This window comes from Podarcis erhardii, assembly GCF_964252035.2.
Source record: "Podarcis erhardii genome assembly, chromosome: 10".
Classification (NCBI taxonomy): Eukaryota; Metazoa; Chordata; class Lepidosauria; order Squamata; family Lacertidae; genus Podarcis; species Podarcis erhardii.
The window spans coordinates 37,425,409-37,441,147 of record NC_138500.1 but is presented as its reverse complement, the minus strand read 5'-3'; the positions used below and the strand labels follow the sequence as shown (position 1 = coordinate 37,441,147).

General features: G+C 37.8%; 1 protein-coding gene and 2 long non-coding RNA genes across 6 annotated transcripts in view; 2 read left to right on the top strand and 1 right to left on the bottom strand.

Moving 5' to 3' along the window:
• EEA1 (early endosome antigen 1) overlaps positions 1 to 15,739 on the bottom strand; it is a 44,669-nt gene that overhangs the window by 12,554 nt on the left and 16,376 nt on the right. For all 4 annotated transcript variants that reach the window (XM_081878188.1, XM_081878190.1, XM_081878187.1 and 1 more), the window contains 10 exons: positions 15,391 to 15,507; positions 14,255 to 14,593; positions 9,948 to 10,097; positions 8,748 to 8,867; positions 7,693 to 7,896; positions 6,145 to 6,345; positions 4,821 to 4,934; positions 3,926 to 4,081; positions 2,741 to 2,880; positions 1,141 to 1,471 (listed from right to left, as the gene is read on the bottom strand). In XM_081878188.1, the coding sequence (XP_081734314.1) occupies positions 1,141 to 1,471; positions 2,741 to 2,880; positions 3,926 to 4,081; positions 4,821 to 4,934; positions 6,145 to 6,345; positions 7,693 to 7,896; positions 8,748 to 8,867; positions 9,948 to 10,097; positions 14,255 to 14,593; positions 15,391 to 15,507 (1,872 nt within the window). The remainder of the gene's footprint in view (positions 1 to 1,140; positions 1,472 to 2,740; positions 2,881 to 3,925; positions 4,082 to 4,820; positions 4,935 to 6,144; positions 6,346 to 7,692; positions 7,897 to 8,747; positions 8,868 to 9,947; positions 10,098 to 14,254; positions 14,594 to 15,390; positions 15,508 to 15,739) is intronic.
• On the top strand, positions 1,478 to 5,169 carry LOC309351023. Its single transcript, XR_014160659.1, has 3 exons — positions 1,478 to 2,556; positions 3,071 to 3,164; positions 5,077 to 5,169. It is a non-coding gene; the product is annotated as an uncharacterized lncRNA (long non-coding RNA).
• LOC309351034 lies at positions 6,858 to 12,876 on the top strand. The gene is made up of 2 exons (XR_014160670.1): positions 6,858 to 7,019; positions 12,684 to 12,876. It is a non-coding gene; the product is annotated as an uncharacterized lncRNA (long non-coding RNA).

Sequence of the window (15,739 nt, the reverse complement as noted above, 5' to 3'; positions counted from 1 at the left end):
GGGGAGGAAGGGAAACCTTTTTAAAAATAAGAACTCAACTAATTTCAAGGATTCTTTTATTGTTTTGGTTTTAAGCACTGAATCATACAATTTTTAGGGTAAAAAAATTCCTAATACAGCACCTCTGCATAGATTAGAAATCTTTGCAGCATTAAATAAAAGTTTTGTGTATAACTGGTATAAAATAAGGAAAAAATATTTAATTTACACATATTAAATGTTTTAGAATGCATCACACTAAGAGAATATATTGTCATCATAAAAAAAGAAAATGAAATTCTGAGGAAAAAGCTTCTATATGCTTTCAAAAACAGAAATTTCATCAAATGTATATTACTATTGTACTCTAATGTTGGCCTACATAGAAATCAGGTAAGAGAGGAAATACGTGGATAATATCATCTTTCAAAATAGATGTGGTTTTATTTTTTAAGGCATGGGTCATACTGCCCTACACCAGCTGATATCATCATATTGTTTATAATTTCTTCCAGCAGATATTACTTTTCCCCCTCAAAGCCAGCAATTTCAGTTGTCATATTCATAACAACAGGTGCTTACTCAATTTTCCTGCGCTCATCTCCAACAGGGTACTAGGGTCACTTGCCTTTCTAAAAGGCCTCAAAACGCCCACAAGAGAGTGAAAATTGTTACTTTAGTGTCTGTTTATATATAATACAACATAAGGAATTCTATATCATGTTCAGGAAAACATATGGGCATCTTTTTAAAGTTATGACAGTGTTCCTTAATTAACTGGGTTCTCCCCACTGCCAAAAACACAGAGAGATATTTCATGCACTTTTAGTTGCATTTCTTCCACAAACCACATCAAACAAACCTGTTTCATTACCTCTCCCAATTCTTTCCAATGCCATTCAAAAATAAATCACAGCAGATGGACATCTAATTCAGTCAGTGCCCAAAAGAACCACACACGTGCAGGCCAAGATAATACACTTAATTAGTGAAAAGCTCAGTTTAGTATACTTGAGAGTATTAATTTCCCATTGTCAGCTTCACCATTCCTGGCATACTGCCCTAAAATCTCACAGCAAGTAGCAAAGCACAGCTAGTATTCATAGATGCACAAATCAGTCGCACAGGAAATCTCTATTTGTTTAAAAAATCATGACTCACTATTTCTGCCACTGCTGCCTTTCCTTTCTGTTTCTCTTTTTCCAATTCATCTTTGGCTTCTTTCAAAGATTCAGTGCTTTCTGACAGTTTGTCTTTGATAACTTCAAGTTCCTTTAATAGAGTATCTTTTTCCAACTTCATCTTCTGCAAATCCTCTGTCACCGCTTGCAGCCTTCCATCCAGTTCCTTGTGACGTCTGTCTGAATCTTGATGTAATTTCTCAATATCCAATTTCAGTCTTCCATTTTCTTCTTCTTGCTTCAATATCTGCTTGTTCGCTTCTTCCAGGCTATCACATTTCTTTTGTAGATCTAATTTGGTACTAGATATTCTGTACAGAGGGGGAGGGGGAAATAAAACTCAAAAATAGTTCAATACTAAACTGCAGCATAAGCCAACATTCACACATAAAATATAACAAGTGGGTCACAGTGTTTTATCCCCTTAAGTAAGTAATGTTTTAAGCTTTCTTTTCATCTCCTGATAGCTAAATGATATGCTGGCAGCACCAATAAACTATATATTATGAGTTGAAATGCAAATTCTAGAATGAAGAGCCATTTCGATTCAACTCTTTTCCATTTAGAAATACACAAACTCTTCCGTAACTCTGCCCCCATTTTGTGGAACAGCCGTCCTGATGAGATATTACCGAGGCTCACTATCTGAACTTTTCAGAAACAATTCAAGACATTTTTGTTTCAATAAGCTTTTCCAATTGGCTTTTTTAACAAAAATCTCCCTTATGTGCCCATTTTTTATTGTCTTTAAGGTGAAGTTGCTTTTTGTACTGCTTTTAAAACTATTTTAGCTGTTTTGTGGTATATTGAGAAACATGTAAAAGGAAATTCATAAATAGATAAGTAATAAAATGCAGGTCTGCTTGGTCAGTTGTGTGAATTTCAACTAATCTTATTTGTATTCTTGTTGCTTATTCAAAACAATTTATTCATAAAACTTGGTACAAATAGTGAAAGCAGTTTATCATTGACATATCAATAGATCTGAATTATCTGATGAGGACAAACCAATAACAAATCCCTGCACTGCACTTGTGGAGAGCACAGCTCAGGAGCAGAGCATGTGTTTTGCACATATAAATGCCTAGGATCAATTCATGGCATCTTATAAAATGATTTTTGGTAGAAGCACTGACAAATACATGTCTGAGGCCTTGGAGAGTCTCTGCCAATCAGAATAGGCAAAACGGAACTCGGTAGGCCAGTGGTACGGTTCACTGGACCACCACTGACCATCACTGGAAGGACATGTGTTACTGTGATGTGTCTAAGTAACTGTGGCATAATCAGAGACACCATAATGCATCTTGATCAGATGAGCAAAGCATACAGTTAGGTGTGCTGGCAGCTGGCAGCAGCAGGAGGGAGAAATGTTTCCTGGTAAAATGCAGGGCATGTGAGTTAAGGGAGCAGAAATATGTGCCGTTTCTAGCTTTCTGCACTTAAATCTCCAACCCTGCTATAATCCCAAGGCGGGGGTGAGGGAAAAGAAGAAGCATTCTGCAACAAAAATGCTTGGGGTACCCATAACACTTCAATCCAAAGTTGGAACGTAGTATGTTTTAAGATATTTAGCATACATTTCTCTTTCTCTGTCTAGTTGTTTGGTCAGTTCTGCAGCCTTCAGACTTAAGTCTGTGCATTGTTGCCTTTGCTCCTGTAGCTCCTGAAGTGCCTTTTCCTTACTTCCCATGACTTCAAGAATGTCAGATTCAAGTTTCTGAAATGGAAGATTTCAGAAGGTTAACATTTTTCACAAAATAAACTGCCACAATTTTAAGAAGTTTTTTAAAAAATAAATAAAATAAATTCCCATTCTTCTAAGTAAGCAGAGGGCAAGACTTGTTATCTTGTATAGCATATACACATGATATTTTAACGGCGTGGTCTCTTTTCTTTAATTCCCCCAGTAACAGATAGAAACAAATTCAAAACCTTTCCCCACATTTAAGAAGGAGAAGACCACAAATATTCAAAGAAATGGCCACTTTCGAGATTACTTGGGTAAGATCCTTACATACAATCCAAATATTTATCCTTAAGCAACATATCCTGCTTAAACCTGAACTTGACTTTGATCAACTTTGATCAGTCTCACCCACTAAAACACACTGCAGAACAGGATATCATCTCTGCTATGTGATGTTTAGGAATCAAATATGCCTCACCCACACTGACAGTCCAGCTGTGGCACTCAATGAATAATAATAATGAAGTTACACCCAAAATGCTACTTCTGAAAAATATTCCCCCTCCCCCTTCTGTCCATTTGTTCTGAAAAGAAATCGTGTTTTTATTTTGACAGATGTTGTCCCACACATATTTCAGGGAAGCTTACACAAATTTTGTGATTAAATGTGAACTGGAAATTGTTATTAAAAGTGCTGTTTTTAAAACTTTGCTTTCAAAGAGGCAGTCAAACGTCAAATAACCTCCAAACTCTAGTCCTTTACTGTTGTAAAGGCAAGTACATTACTGAAGCAGTGCTACTCACTGGCTTTTGTGCCATAGCATTTTTAGGAAACCTTCATTTTCCCCCTACATCCCTTACAATTTGGAGACCTTTTCTTTTCTTTTTCTCCTTCCTTTTCTTTTTCTTTGTTCTACATTTGGTGGCCATTGAATCAGGTGAATAAAAAGTTGTTCCTACCTTCAAAGCAATTCTCCACTCATACCATCCTCACTTTGCCAATCTTGATAATGCGCGTATCATATATGCAGCATATGAACAAATAAAAATAATAAAAAGGTTCCTAGATGCTAACCTTATGCTGACCTTCCAGTTCTTCATTTTTCTGCTCTAAATGAAGATGCTTTTCTTTGTACTCTTTAAGATTGGTTTCCAGCTGAGTACAGAATTCTTGTTTGTCATGCAGCTTAGCAGTAACCTGATCCAACTGTGTACTGACCTTATTTAGCTCCTTTTAATAAACATTGAAAAGGGTAATTTTTAGAGAATCCCCATAACTGTCACACATGTTTAACAGCAAAAAATATTACTTTGCAGCTGAAAGCCCTTAACTAATTCATTTTTAAAGTATTAATTATTATTATTAAAATTTCCATACTGACCTTCATCTGAAAATCACAGAGCAGTTTACAATATAAAAACACAAAAATGCATATTAAAAAATACCTCTTCTTCAAGTTTAAGAGGCCATAAATTGTTTCATTAGCCAATATGCATCAAGGAAAATTGCTTCCCAGCTGAAAAATATGGGCTAGGACCCAAAGAAGTGCTTAATTTACTTCATGAGCCACCCAGAGAACTCCATTATGGGATAGATATATAAATACAACAAACAAATAAAAAAGAAGTATTAATTTCTGAATTTTACACCCACCCACACATTCATTAGCTGATTGACATTCCCACAGTGGCTTCAGACAATCCTAAAAGGTTGTGTGAATCGAGTCAAATCTGACCCATTTTCTTCCACTACAGTTCATTCACAATTGTAGTAAGTCATGTATGCATCTCCCTTCATATTTCATTAAAAAAAATAGCTTAACAATATTGTTTTAACAATTTCAACCATAGAGGTCATCACAGAGTTATATTATTATATACAAGATTTCCCAAGTGATCTGGTTTTAAGCATATCAGATTATCATTGTTAATCATGAAGGCATTTTACATGACCTTGTTGTTTCTCTCACCTGCTGTTTATCTTGTAATGCATTCTGGGCAGTGTCCAAGTGATTCTGGAGATCTGCTCTTTGAGCAGCTTTAGCTGCTTCTGCTGATAGAAGCAATTCAGTCTTTGCTTTTACCTGACAGAGAATGAAGCAAGTGCTTTAGTGTCAATCACTAATATTACAACAACTGCAGTTTCTTTAAACTACTTTTATTTTCCTGAGGTAAGCAGTTTACCAAGTATTCTGATACCAATTAAATCAATTATTCTTCCAAAAGATGCCACTGAAACAGAATTCATCACCGCAATTCAACTGTTCATCAATTCAGGGAAAAGCCACAATTCATCAGTTTAATTTCAAAAATGGGTTGCCAGTTGTGAGTATTTTTGAAGAACTTTCCAAACGTACCTTAGTTTTTCTGAGTTTTAAACTGAGTTTTAACACAGAAATGATTTAAAATTTCATAGATTCTTTTCTAAGCCTATTTTCAATTCAAAACAGCTAAACCAACATTCCTCCAGTATAGCATTTTTTCAGTTCCAGGGGCTGGTACAAAAAAGAAGCCCATAGAACTAACCAAACTCTGGAAAGCTTCTAACCCACAAAGCCAATAACATAAAGCAAAGTCTTTTATTACTCTGGCTCTATGTTTTCTAACCCTCTTTAGCGTATAGCAAGACAATAAAGAGACAATAATAATACTTCCTCCAACCTGCCTTGATGTTCAATGCAAATGTAATTTGCTGGTAAATTACATGGTTCAGCAATATCGCCAGATTCAAGTCAACTACGCTTGCCGTTCATGCAAATCTTTGCTTCGTGAATTATAGCAGAACTGATAGCCCCAAGCTAGCTCCTGTCATCCAGAAACGTGAAAATATTTGCTTTGAGAGATCTTTTAAAAGAAAAGAGCTTCCAAAACAAACTGACAAAACGTTGCGGCAAAGTGCAAACCAAAATGTGGGCAGTGGTAATGCACAGGTGAGGAAAGAGGAAAAGGTAGGAACAACTGGATGAGCAAATCAGAGCTCAAAAGCTATTTGAATTCTGATTAGCACTAAGGTCACATCCATGCCATATATTTAAAGCACATAGCATCTCTCAAATAATCGTGCCAACTGTAGTTTAACTGATGAAGAGCAAACAACTGCAGCATGCAAGTTACACAGTTACAAACTTTTTTTAAAAAAAATAGCGATGTTTGCATGGATACTGGTTTAATTTCAGGGAATTATAGAAGCAAATTTCTGAAGGTGATCAAGATAGATTGCTGTCACCAGCAAATTAAACTAGTATCCCTGCCCCTCATATATTTTTATTCACACGCAGCATAAAATTAAATTACCTGCAAATCAAGTTGTATTACTTTTTCTTTGCTTTCACTTAGCTGAGTGTTTAGTTCACTTATAGTTGCCTCTAAGGAGAGAACGCGGTCTTGAGAGGCTCTTAGGTGCACTTTCTGCTCCTGCACTTGCTCATGCAAATTCTCTAGGGCCTGTTTATGACTTTCTGACTGGTTTTTCAGTTTTTCCGTCAGCTGAGTAACCTATAAAGAAAACAAAAGGATAATCAGAACAGGGAAACTTACAAAAATATATTGTCTACTCTATAATATGAAGACCAATGCTGACCGTTGGCCTTTCTTTTATAATTTTAGTAGGATAAGCACTACTATAGACTTCACACGTTTACCCTGCTATTACTAGAATCAAATGCAAATTAAAGTTGTGCTGCAAAACCAATTTATAAAATTTAAGCAGCAAAAGGGTAAGGGGTAAGGAAGTTGACTCAGAAGGGTCTATCTGATTATAGCCCTCCTATTAAGCTCTTTTTGAGTTCTTGGTGGAAGCTCAACTTTCGGTTGATTCCTACAAAGAAAGTCATTTTATATACACACCATACACTGGCTCTTCTCCCTAGAGGTCTGTCACACTTTGGCTCTCCATGGAGTTCTTGTGTTAACAAGAATATGAAACTGGTTGACTGCTGCAGCAAGAATAATCTTCCTTCTCCCTCTGGCAAAACATTTGTGGATTATGGACTACCATCCACTGTTTGGGCTGCTGAGGGTTTCAAGCCTTTGCCTACAGAGACACCTGAAGCTCCTGATGGCATATATCAATTGCCACCTTTCTACACGTACCATGGAGATCTGTACTAAAGAAGGTGTTGGCATCTCTTCCTGTTTTGCACTATGCCTAAGAAAGGATGTGAACCAAGGTGGGTGATATAATGGTATTGTTAAATGGTGTCATTTAGCCTTCATCAGGCTTTGACTGATGCCTTCCATGCATAACTAATCTGGGGGCATCTTCAGCAAGCACAATCAGGGCAGTCTTATTACATGAATGCTATAAGGAGTGGCCTTCAGTGTTGCTAGGTTCTCTCTTACTTCTACTGACATTATTTTGCTTTCTACTTTGCTGCTACGGGAGCACAGGACTCTGACAATGTTATGCTAATTTGGCTAGGGTATACTGGTGTAGCACTATGGGAACAGATTGCATCAGTGTATCAACAAACAACATACTCAAGTATTTATCTTACATATACATTAGAGGGGGAAAGCATCATCTAACATTGAATCAGATTATCACATCCAATGTGAAAATAATATGTTTAAACTACAAAATATCAGCAAGATGGGTGTCGGCACTCTATAGTATGGGTAGGGCTAATATCATATCATTGTATGTACTGAACAATTTTTCACATATTCAAGAGTATTAAAATAACAAATTTACAAGGAAAAAAACAAGAGTCTGATCTTTTAAATGCCTAAACATTTTTTCTATTTATTTTTACTATTTCAGTCATGACACACTTTGTGAATCGAACAGAAAAGCAAAAGCTCTTTTTAAACGAACCCAGAATTCTACCTTAGAAATCTTACCTGTTCTTGCAAAGTGTGGTTCTTTTCTTGTAGCTGGTTAAGAACAGCAGTTTCTCCTTCACCGGCTTGAATTTTGGCATACAAATCCTCCCTTTCCTTTTCCAACAGAGTGATATTCTCCTTACTCTTTTGCAGCAGGGCTTCAAGATTTTGGATTTTTTGATCCTTATCCCCAATCTGACGAAGCACTTGCTCCAAATCATTCTTGAGGGTGGCAGGAGAATAAAAGAGTTCAATTAATTATAACACATTTTTATTTACTTACTTACTTACTTACTTACTTACTTACTTACTTACTTACTGTATTTTGATATTGCCATTTAACCATAATGGCTCCTGGCACAGTTTACAGTAAGAACATATTAAAATGATTAAAGTCTAAAAAACAATATGTAACAGGCAACAAACCTACCCAGAGAGCCACAACAGAAGGACAATCAAAACAGTTTCAAAATGAGCAGAACACAAAACAGAATTTACTGAATCTAATACCTGACTGCCACCCCCCCCCAAAAAAAGCGACAAGTTTTCAGTCCCTGAACTCAAAAACTGCCAAACCTTCAAAGAGGTGAAGTTCGAAAAAGCAGCCCTTCCCTGAGGACTGCTAGCTAAGGACAACCAGATGTCCACAACTGATGATACCTCAAACAGGGCCTCATTGGAAGATCTACTACTCCCTGAGATACACAGGACCCAGATCATTTATGGATTTAAAAGTTAAGACCCATAGCTTGGATTGGGCCTCAGAAATCTAGCAGCCACAGAAGATAACTTCAGCACAGATTTTATATGGTTGACATATCATTATACCATCAGCAGATGAACATCACAACTGTGAACCAGTTGAGGTTTTCAGTCCATCAGCTGTAATGCTTTTTTAAACTGGGGTGTCATTAATCCAATGTAAAAGTCACTGAAGCATGAATAAATGACAGGAGTAAAATCCTTGTTTTTTTGTAGTGGGCTCACCTGGTGCATCAGAGGACATTGATATTGCCACCTCTTGTACCTACTGCCAACATGATCTTTTTTTCTAGGAGCATGAGCTCTCTTACCTGGGCTTCTCGCAGCTTTGCTGTCGTGCTTTGCTGAAGATTCTGTTGCTCCTGGTGCTGCTGTTTCATTTTATCTAACTGATGCTGCAATTCAGTTGCATTTGCTGCTTTCTCCTTTAGCTTAGAAAAATAGTCACAGACTGTTGACTGAAAACTGATAAGCACAATTCAGTAGTTTAATAGCGTTTATCATTTTGTCTAATACTGAAGCAGTTTACAATAGATACCTTTTAAATGAGTTTAGAAGACATGTATTAGGTTTGTACTAGACAAAATGAAGTATCAGTATTTCACCAGGGAATACTTTTTCTATTCCAAAAAGGTGCCAAAGTACAATAAAAGTGTGTAACTTGGCATGGTGCTTTACATCTGGAAATTTGCATGTGAAAAAAAGAAAATGGCTTGTTTCATTAATAAGAATTTTGACATAATTAGAATTTTGCATGCTGTGCCTTAGATAACAATAACAATAATCTTCATAGGTTTAGTTAAAGCCAGATAGCGACCACTGCCTTAACCCCAGGACAAATCTTGAGGGGGAAGTAAATAATAAAGAGCTCTTGTTTAATCAAGGAGGACCAATACTTTGATCCATTAAAAATATATCACCTTACCTACTTTGTATGTCTTCAGATTGGAGAGAGAGGAGAGGGAACAGAATAAGGGATTTTAGAAGGCACAGTTCTTTAGCTAAGACTGAAACCATTCGGATCCCCACCCCACCCCGGTGTAGCTACAACTGAAGCACACAGGACATCCCAAAGAAGTACTGGAAGGGGAGCAGAGGGAAGAGACTGTTGGCAGCATGCAGGATGGGCTACTGATCTCAGTTCAAGAGAAAGATGAACCACGGCTCGTTCCACAAATTCCAGCGAGAGATCATCTCACAGAGCCCTGTGAAGACGATCAGTGCCTGTTCACCCTCTTTGCAGTGGCCAGTTCAATTCTGACTTCCCGTCCTCCTTTATTTTAGTACTGATTAATAATTTGTGTCCTTACTATTTTTTTCCCAAACTGTAAGTGGTCAAGAGACTTCAAAGTCTTCTCTGGATTAATTTGTCAAAGCAACTTGCACATTTATAGGGTACTGGCTTATACTTTATTAAAGTTCCAACAATATGATAAAGGATATTCCAGATACCTACTATGGAACATAATTTAAAAGCTAAGCAAGAATTGCATGTTGCTTATAATTCCTACCTGCTCCTCAGCCCGTGAAAGTTTTAGCTGAAGGTCAGCCACCTGCTGTTCCTTGTCCATCAGCTTTTCACTTGACAGTTGTCTCTGCTCTTTTAGCCGGCCATGTGCTTCCCCAAGCTGATGCTCTGTCTCCAGAAGTTTATTGTGCAACTGGAGGGAGAAACTGGTCTCATTATTCTCAAAGAAAATGTTTGGCAGACACTTGGCACTTTATCTTTTAATCTGCTATACTCGCATGCAAACTCTATCAACACATCATGCAGTGGGTAACATGTATATGGTTCACATCACTGGATTGGGAACTGCACATAAAAAGGCACTGCTTTGGCAATATTTGTTAGGCGGGAGGGACTCAAATCATTTCCTTTCAAGGATACCCCACCTAAAGAATGGGGTCAATTCCATGGCATGTTTTTATTTACTTGTTCATTTTGTATATTCTGCATAAATAAGCAGCAATTGATTAGATTTCGATAACTGTGCTGTGTTATCTGTGCTGTGTTAAAGTACACAAAGGAAAGGTGGATAACACCTATAGACTGCTTCTCAAACTTTATCTAAAAAAGAGAAAGGGAATCAGAAAAAATGGGAACCAACATACCAGACAGAGCTTGGAAATGGATTCGGCACAGAATGAACAAAGTATAATAACAATCAATTTAAAATAAAATCACTATAAGACTTTGCATTGATGGTATTTTATACCTTGCAAATAATTTTATATTTGTAGTGAACACTAGGCATATTGCCCACATATCTTTGGGGAGTGTTGTAAAACTAAGAATTTCTGGAATCATGTCTTGGATAACATCAAATAATTAACTGTATATGAGATTCTAAAGAACCCACTGAATATCAACTTACATTAGTTAGAGGACTGTGTTGTTAAGGGGGACATTGAAATGGCCACTATTCTGTTAGCAGCAGTTGGAATGTCAATTTCAGCTTAAGGATACCCTCCTTTGTCAGTGTGGATTTTTTGGGATTTGAGACTTACTTACAAGCTCCAACTTTACTTAATGTGTCAAAGCAAGAGAAAACAATTTATACGAAAATAAGTTAATTGAAATATGGATAACCTTCCTATTTTGGAATGAAAAAGCAGGGGATCATAAGGCCATATTGGTTCTTTGCTTTGGTTTTGTGAATTCACCTTTTTCATGCATTTTCTTTTTCTGTAATAAATATTTGTAATGATAAATGGCAAATATTTTAAAGACACACATACAAAGGCTATGTTTTTCTTCAGACGTACAGTTTGTATGTGCACATATGAACTGCGTAAGTACATTGCAGGAGGTTGGACTAGATGACCCTTGGCGTCCCTTGCAAGCGTACAATTCTGTGAGTCTATAAAAAGGATGTCTACAATAAAGAAGCACATAAGACAAGGGAAGCCAACATAGTGCCCTTCAAATGTTGTTGGACTGCAGCTCCGATTATCTCTGCCCACTGACCCTGCTGGCTGTGGCTGATGGAAGATGAGAGTCCAATAACATCTGGAGGGCACCATGTTGGCTACCCCTGCTACGAAACATTTGTCAGTTGTATAGCTGAGGCAAATACAGATTGCAAGACTTGAGAATGATTCTGTAAGAAATATCTCAAAGAGCCAGAGACAAACAAAGCAACCTCTTTCAAGTTTGAGGCAAGTACAATATCCCAGGGACCAAACATCCTTTCTATCTCTCTTCCATTAGAAACAGCTGGAACAGCACACTTGTCAGTGATTAGGCCTTGCCAACCACGCAGTAACACACAATCTATCATGTGTTAACCATTCTCAGATTAAAGAATCAAGGCTTGCAAAATCTAACCTTATTTGAGATTGTCTGATTCTTTTTATTAAATGCCATTTTATCAGGACTATGTTCCTATGAACAGGGGCCACACATTACACCTGTGCTTTAAAGCCTATTCTGGCTATCCTACATCTTTCAACAGCCTTGTATTTAAGCACTAGACGGCAGCTGTGGACAATAAAAATCTGCCTGCAGGCAATTGAGTTGGCTGGCAGATATGGGATAGTGTGTTCTATCCATCCCCTGAGCCCAGCATAGAAACCAAAAGGGATGTCCAAGGAGGCATGTCTCCTCCTCCAGGCCCAACACAGCAATACAGTCCTCTGTCCCTCTTCTGTCTTTCCCCAGCAAGCTAGATGTTTTTGTGGGATTATTTACAGGGTTGTCTTTTAACATGCTGGGTTTATGGATGAATTTTCTAAGAGCAATAAATGAGCTAAGAATTATAAATCACTTTACAAAGGGTTAAACATGAGAAATACATTTACAGCCTTACAGATTTGTACCAAGAACAGACTCTCCCATCACACTGGATCACACTTCTGAAATTGACCTGCAATATCACCTTGACTATATTGTCAACAGATTGATAAACAACTAGAAAGAGGTCTTCTCAGAGGACATTCTCTTTGGAACCTTCCTGAAATACTGTGAAGCCTTTAGTTCCGCCTTTTGAAATCAGAATTACAAAAGGTACTGGGGATTCCAGACTGGTATGATATTATTTTTTAAGTATGTTGGAATGTTTTGTGGTCTACAGGGATAATATTAAGATTCTCCATTATGAAACCTCAAGTCTGGATGGAATGCATCTCTTTGTGATGTTATCACAGAAGAATTTCAGTGAGCTGCACTTCTTTTTCTTGAAATTTATTATTCAGTTCAGTATTTCTCCTACAGAAAATCATCTTATTCAAATCCTATTAATTTACAGCACACTCTATGATGATGAAATGAATTTCCAGCTGAACTCATCAGTTAAAGATGCTGTTGCTTTTACTCTTGGTTGCTACAGAGACAACTGCAAGTTCTCCAATCTAAATTCCAAACAGGATGTCAGAATCTTCAGTTCTGGCACATCACCAAAGAACATTATCAACCAATAGACTTCAATCATGCCACAAGAGGTATGTTGCACTAAAAACAGGCACAGCATGAGCACAAGTCTGTTACAGGCAATTGGTTAGAAAACAGCAAACTAGCTTTTCTCCCTGGTTGTTTTTTCCTTCCTAAGAAGAACTCGCACACCACCAAAAAGGTACAGATTTGCTTAAAATGTTGCTACTTTATATTTATAGATGAAAATTTTGAACCAGCTACTCTACACAGAAATGCAATAGACCTGGTTTGGGCATGGAAACTGCCTTGGTTGCAGGGAGTGTCTGATCCTGTTAATTCTCCTTGATCTCTCAGCAACCTTCGATATCCATGACCATGGTATCATCCTGGAGTGGCACTGCTTTGTGCTATTTCCAGTCCTATCTGAGAGCCAGAGAACAGTGACTGGGGATTGTCCCCATAGAGCGTTTAATGTGGGCTTCCACAAGAGTTTGTTTTATCCCCCATGCTGTTCAACATCTGTATGAAACTACCAATTGGAATCATCCAGACATTATGAGAGTATTGTCATTAATATACTGATGACACACAGCTCTATTTCTTCTCACATCTGCAAATACAGTGGTACCTCGGGTTACAGACGCTTCAGGTTACAGACACTTCAGGTTACAGACTCCGCTAACCCAGAAATATTACCTCGGGTTAAGAACTTTGCTTCAGGATGAAAACAGAAATCGCACGGCGGCAGCGCAGCAGCAGCGGGAGGCCCCATTAGCTAAAGTGGTGCTTCAGGTTAAGAACAGTTTCAGGTTAAGAATGGACCTCTGGAACGAATTAAGTACGTAACCAGAGGTACCACTGTATGGCAGTGGATATGCAGATCGGAGTCTACTGAGGAAATGTAGGGTCCTTACAGTGTGAGGCATTTTGGCTGAAGTGACCCAAGCCGTTCACTACACTTAAAAATTAACTGCTGTTAAACTCTGAACAGTATTTGCCTGGCAAAGCAGCAGCAGTGCAGGCCATCTTCAAGACTACCTAGCCCGGACATTCTGACATAGGCAAAAAGCCGTGCAGGAGTGTTGCTGACCATTCTGCTGCAATGGCAAAGCAGAAGTGGTGCTCCTGGAGTCCTAAACAGAAACAGGTGGGTAGGTGAGTGGCCAGGTGAGAGCATTCAAGTCTGCTCCCTCCCCTCTTCCCATAGCACTGTCAAGGCAAAAGTCTCAGTATGGCTAACAGGCAGGCTTGCCCTGCTCTTACACCACAGAACAAGCAGCCCCCACAACTTGCTTCCACTATAAGCCCCCCTTTCCTCCCATGTGGGTTACCTCAGCTGTGAATTTATGCTTCATTTTGTAATCCACATATGAATATATATATATATATATATATATATATATATATATATATATATTTCTTCTGTGTGAAAAACATTCATCTTACCTGATTTAGTTCATTTTGAAGTTGTAGGCCATGTTGTTCTTTTTCCTCCCTTTGTTGTTGTAGCTGTTTGAACTCGGCCTTGAGGTGTTGGTACTTGGTCTCAGCTTCTGACAATTCTTCCTTAAGTTTCTGACTTGCTTCTCTCCTTTCATCCAATTCTTTCTGTAACCTCTGTAATGAGTCCTCAGATGCAGACAGCCTTGCCTGAAGTTGTTGACAGTCCAAGTCCTTTTGATTAAGGGTTGCTTGCAGATTTTTTTTGCCAAGTAATTCTTCATTTAGACTTTCTTCTAATTGAGTATAACCCAACTCTCTTTTTTTCAACTTTTCTGCCAGGCTCTACAGTATTAGATTAATTTAAAATTAAAGTATAGGTTACTCCATTATGCTGTGAAGTTGTTCTCAACTAAAATTCTTAAGAAGCATTGACTGGTATCACGGTACCATTCTTTTACGAGGAGATAAAAAACAAAGTATGCAACAAGTAAGAAGGCCAACTGATTCAGTCTAAAACACATGCATAGTATGCTCTGCTCAGTGAATGATATCTATGCTACAGGTATGGTTTGTGCTTGTTTCCACACAAGTGCCTTGGAAGTCTCAAAGCTGAGTAATACTCACATGAAGCTGCTGCTGCAAAAAGGGCCACATCACAGATGAACATTTTACACAGTTGTGGCGGCCCAAGAAAGGTCTGCCACAAATTATAGCAGCTGCACACACAGCTCCCACATGAGCAAATGATTTTTCACTATCTCTATACCTGTCTGTAAACATCACAGCAATGCCATGTATTTCCAAATCTTGGGAGTATGGGAAAGCTGGCATGGATATGAACTCATAATTTCTATCTTTTCTCTCTCCCCAAAATCAAATGCATTCCCCTTTAAATACCAAGGGACAGTATCATGGTCTCTGTTTTCTTGTTGTGTTCTTTTAATAACAGAAAGAAAGAAAAAAGTCAAGGGGCACCTGTACCACTGAATTATTTTACTTCTGCCAGCTTCATCAACTGAGTTCTACACCTCTGAAATTCCAAAGATGCAACGTTGAGAATTTTAGCTAACCACTTGAAAATGCTAGGTTTGGTGTCAATTGACATTCTCAAATAAAGTTAATAGCTCTAGGATTCTTACCTGGTTTTTCTGTGTTAATTCATTAACGGAAGTTTGAAGCTTCTGAAGGTCCCGTACATATACTGCAACCTCCTGTGGTCCTTTGGCAAGTTCAGCTCTTAATTGATTTATAGTAGTCTTAAAAAGAAAAAGGTAGAAGAACAATTCACATATTTGGTTCTGTGTGTGTGCGTTCCATGAGGGTATTCTAATGAAACTGAGTTTTTATTAGTTTAGATCACCACCAAGAAACTGAGCATATTTAATTATATCTAGAATCTCTGGAAGAGGATGCTTTGCTCCTGTAGCACTTCTTTCAATTTCTTCAGGATAAGAAGGAAACTTTGTTTCCCATTTTATTGTGGTAACC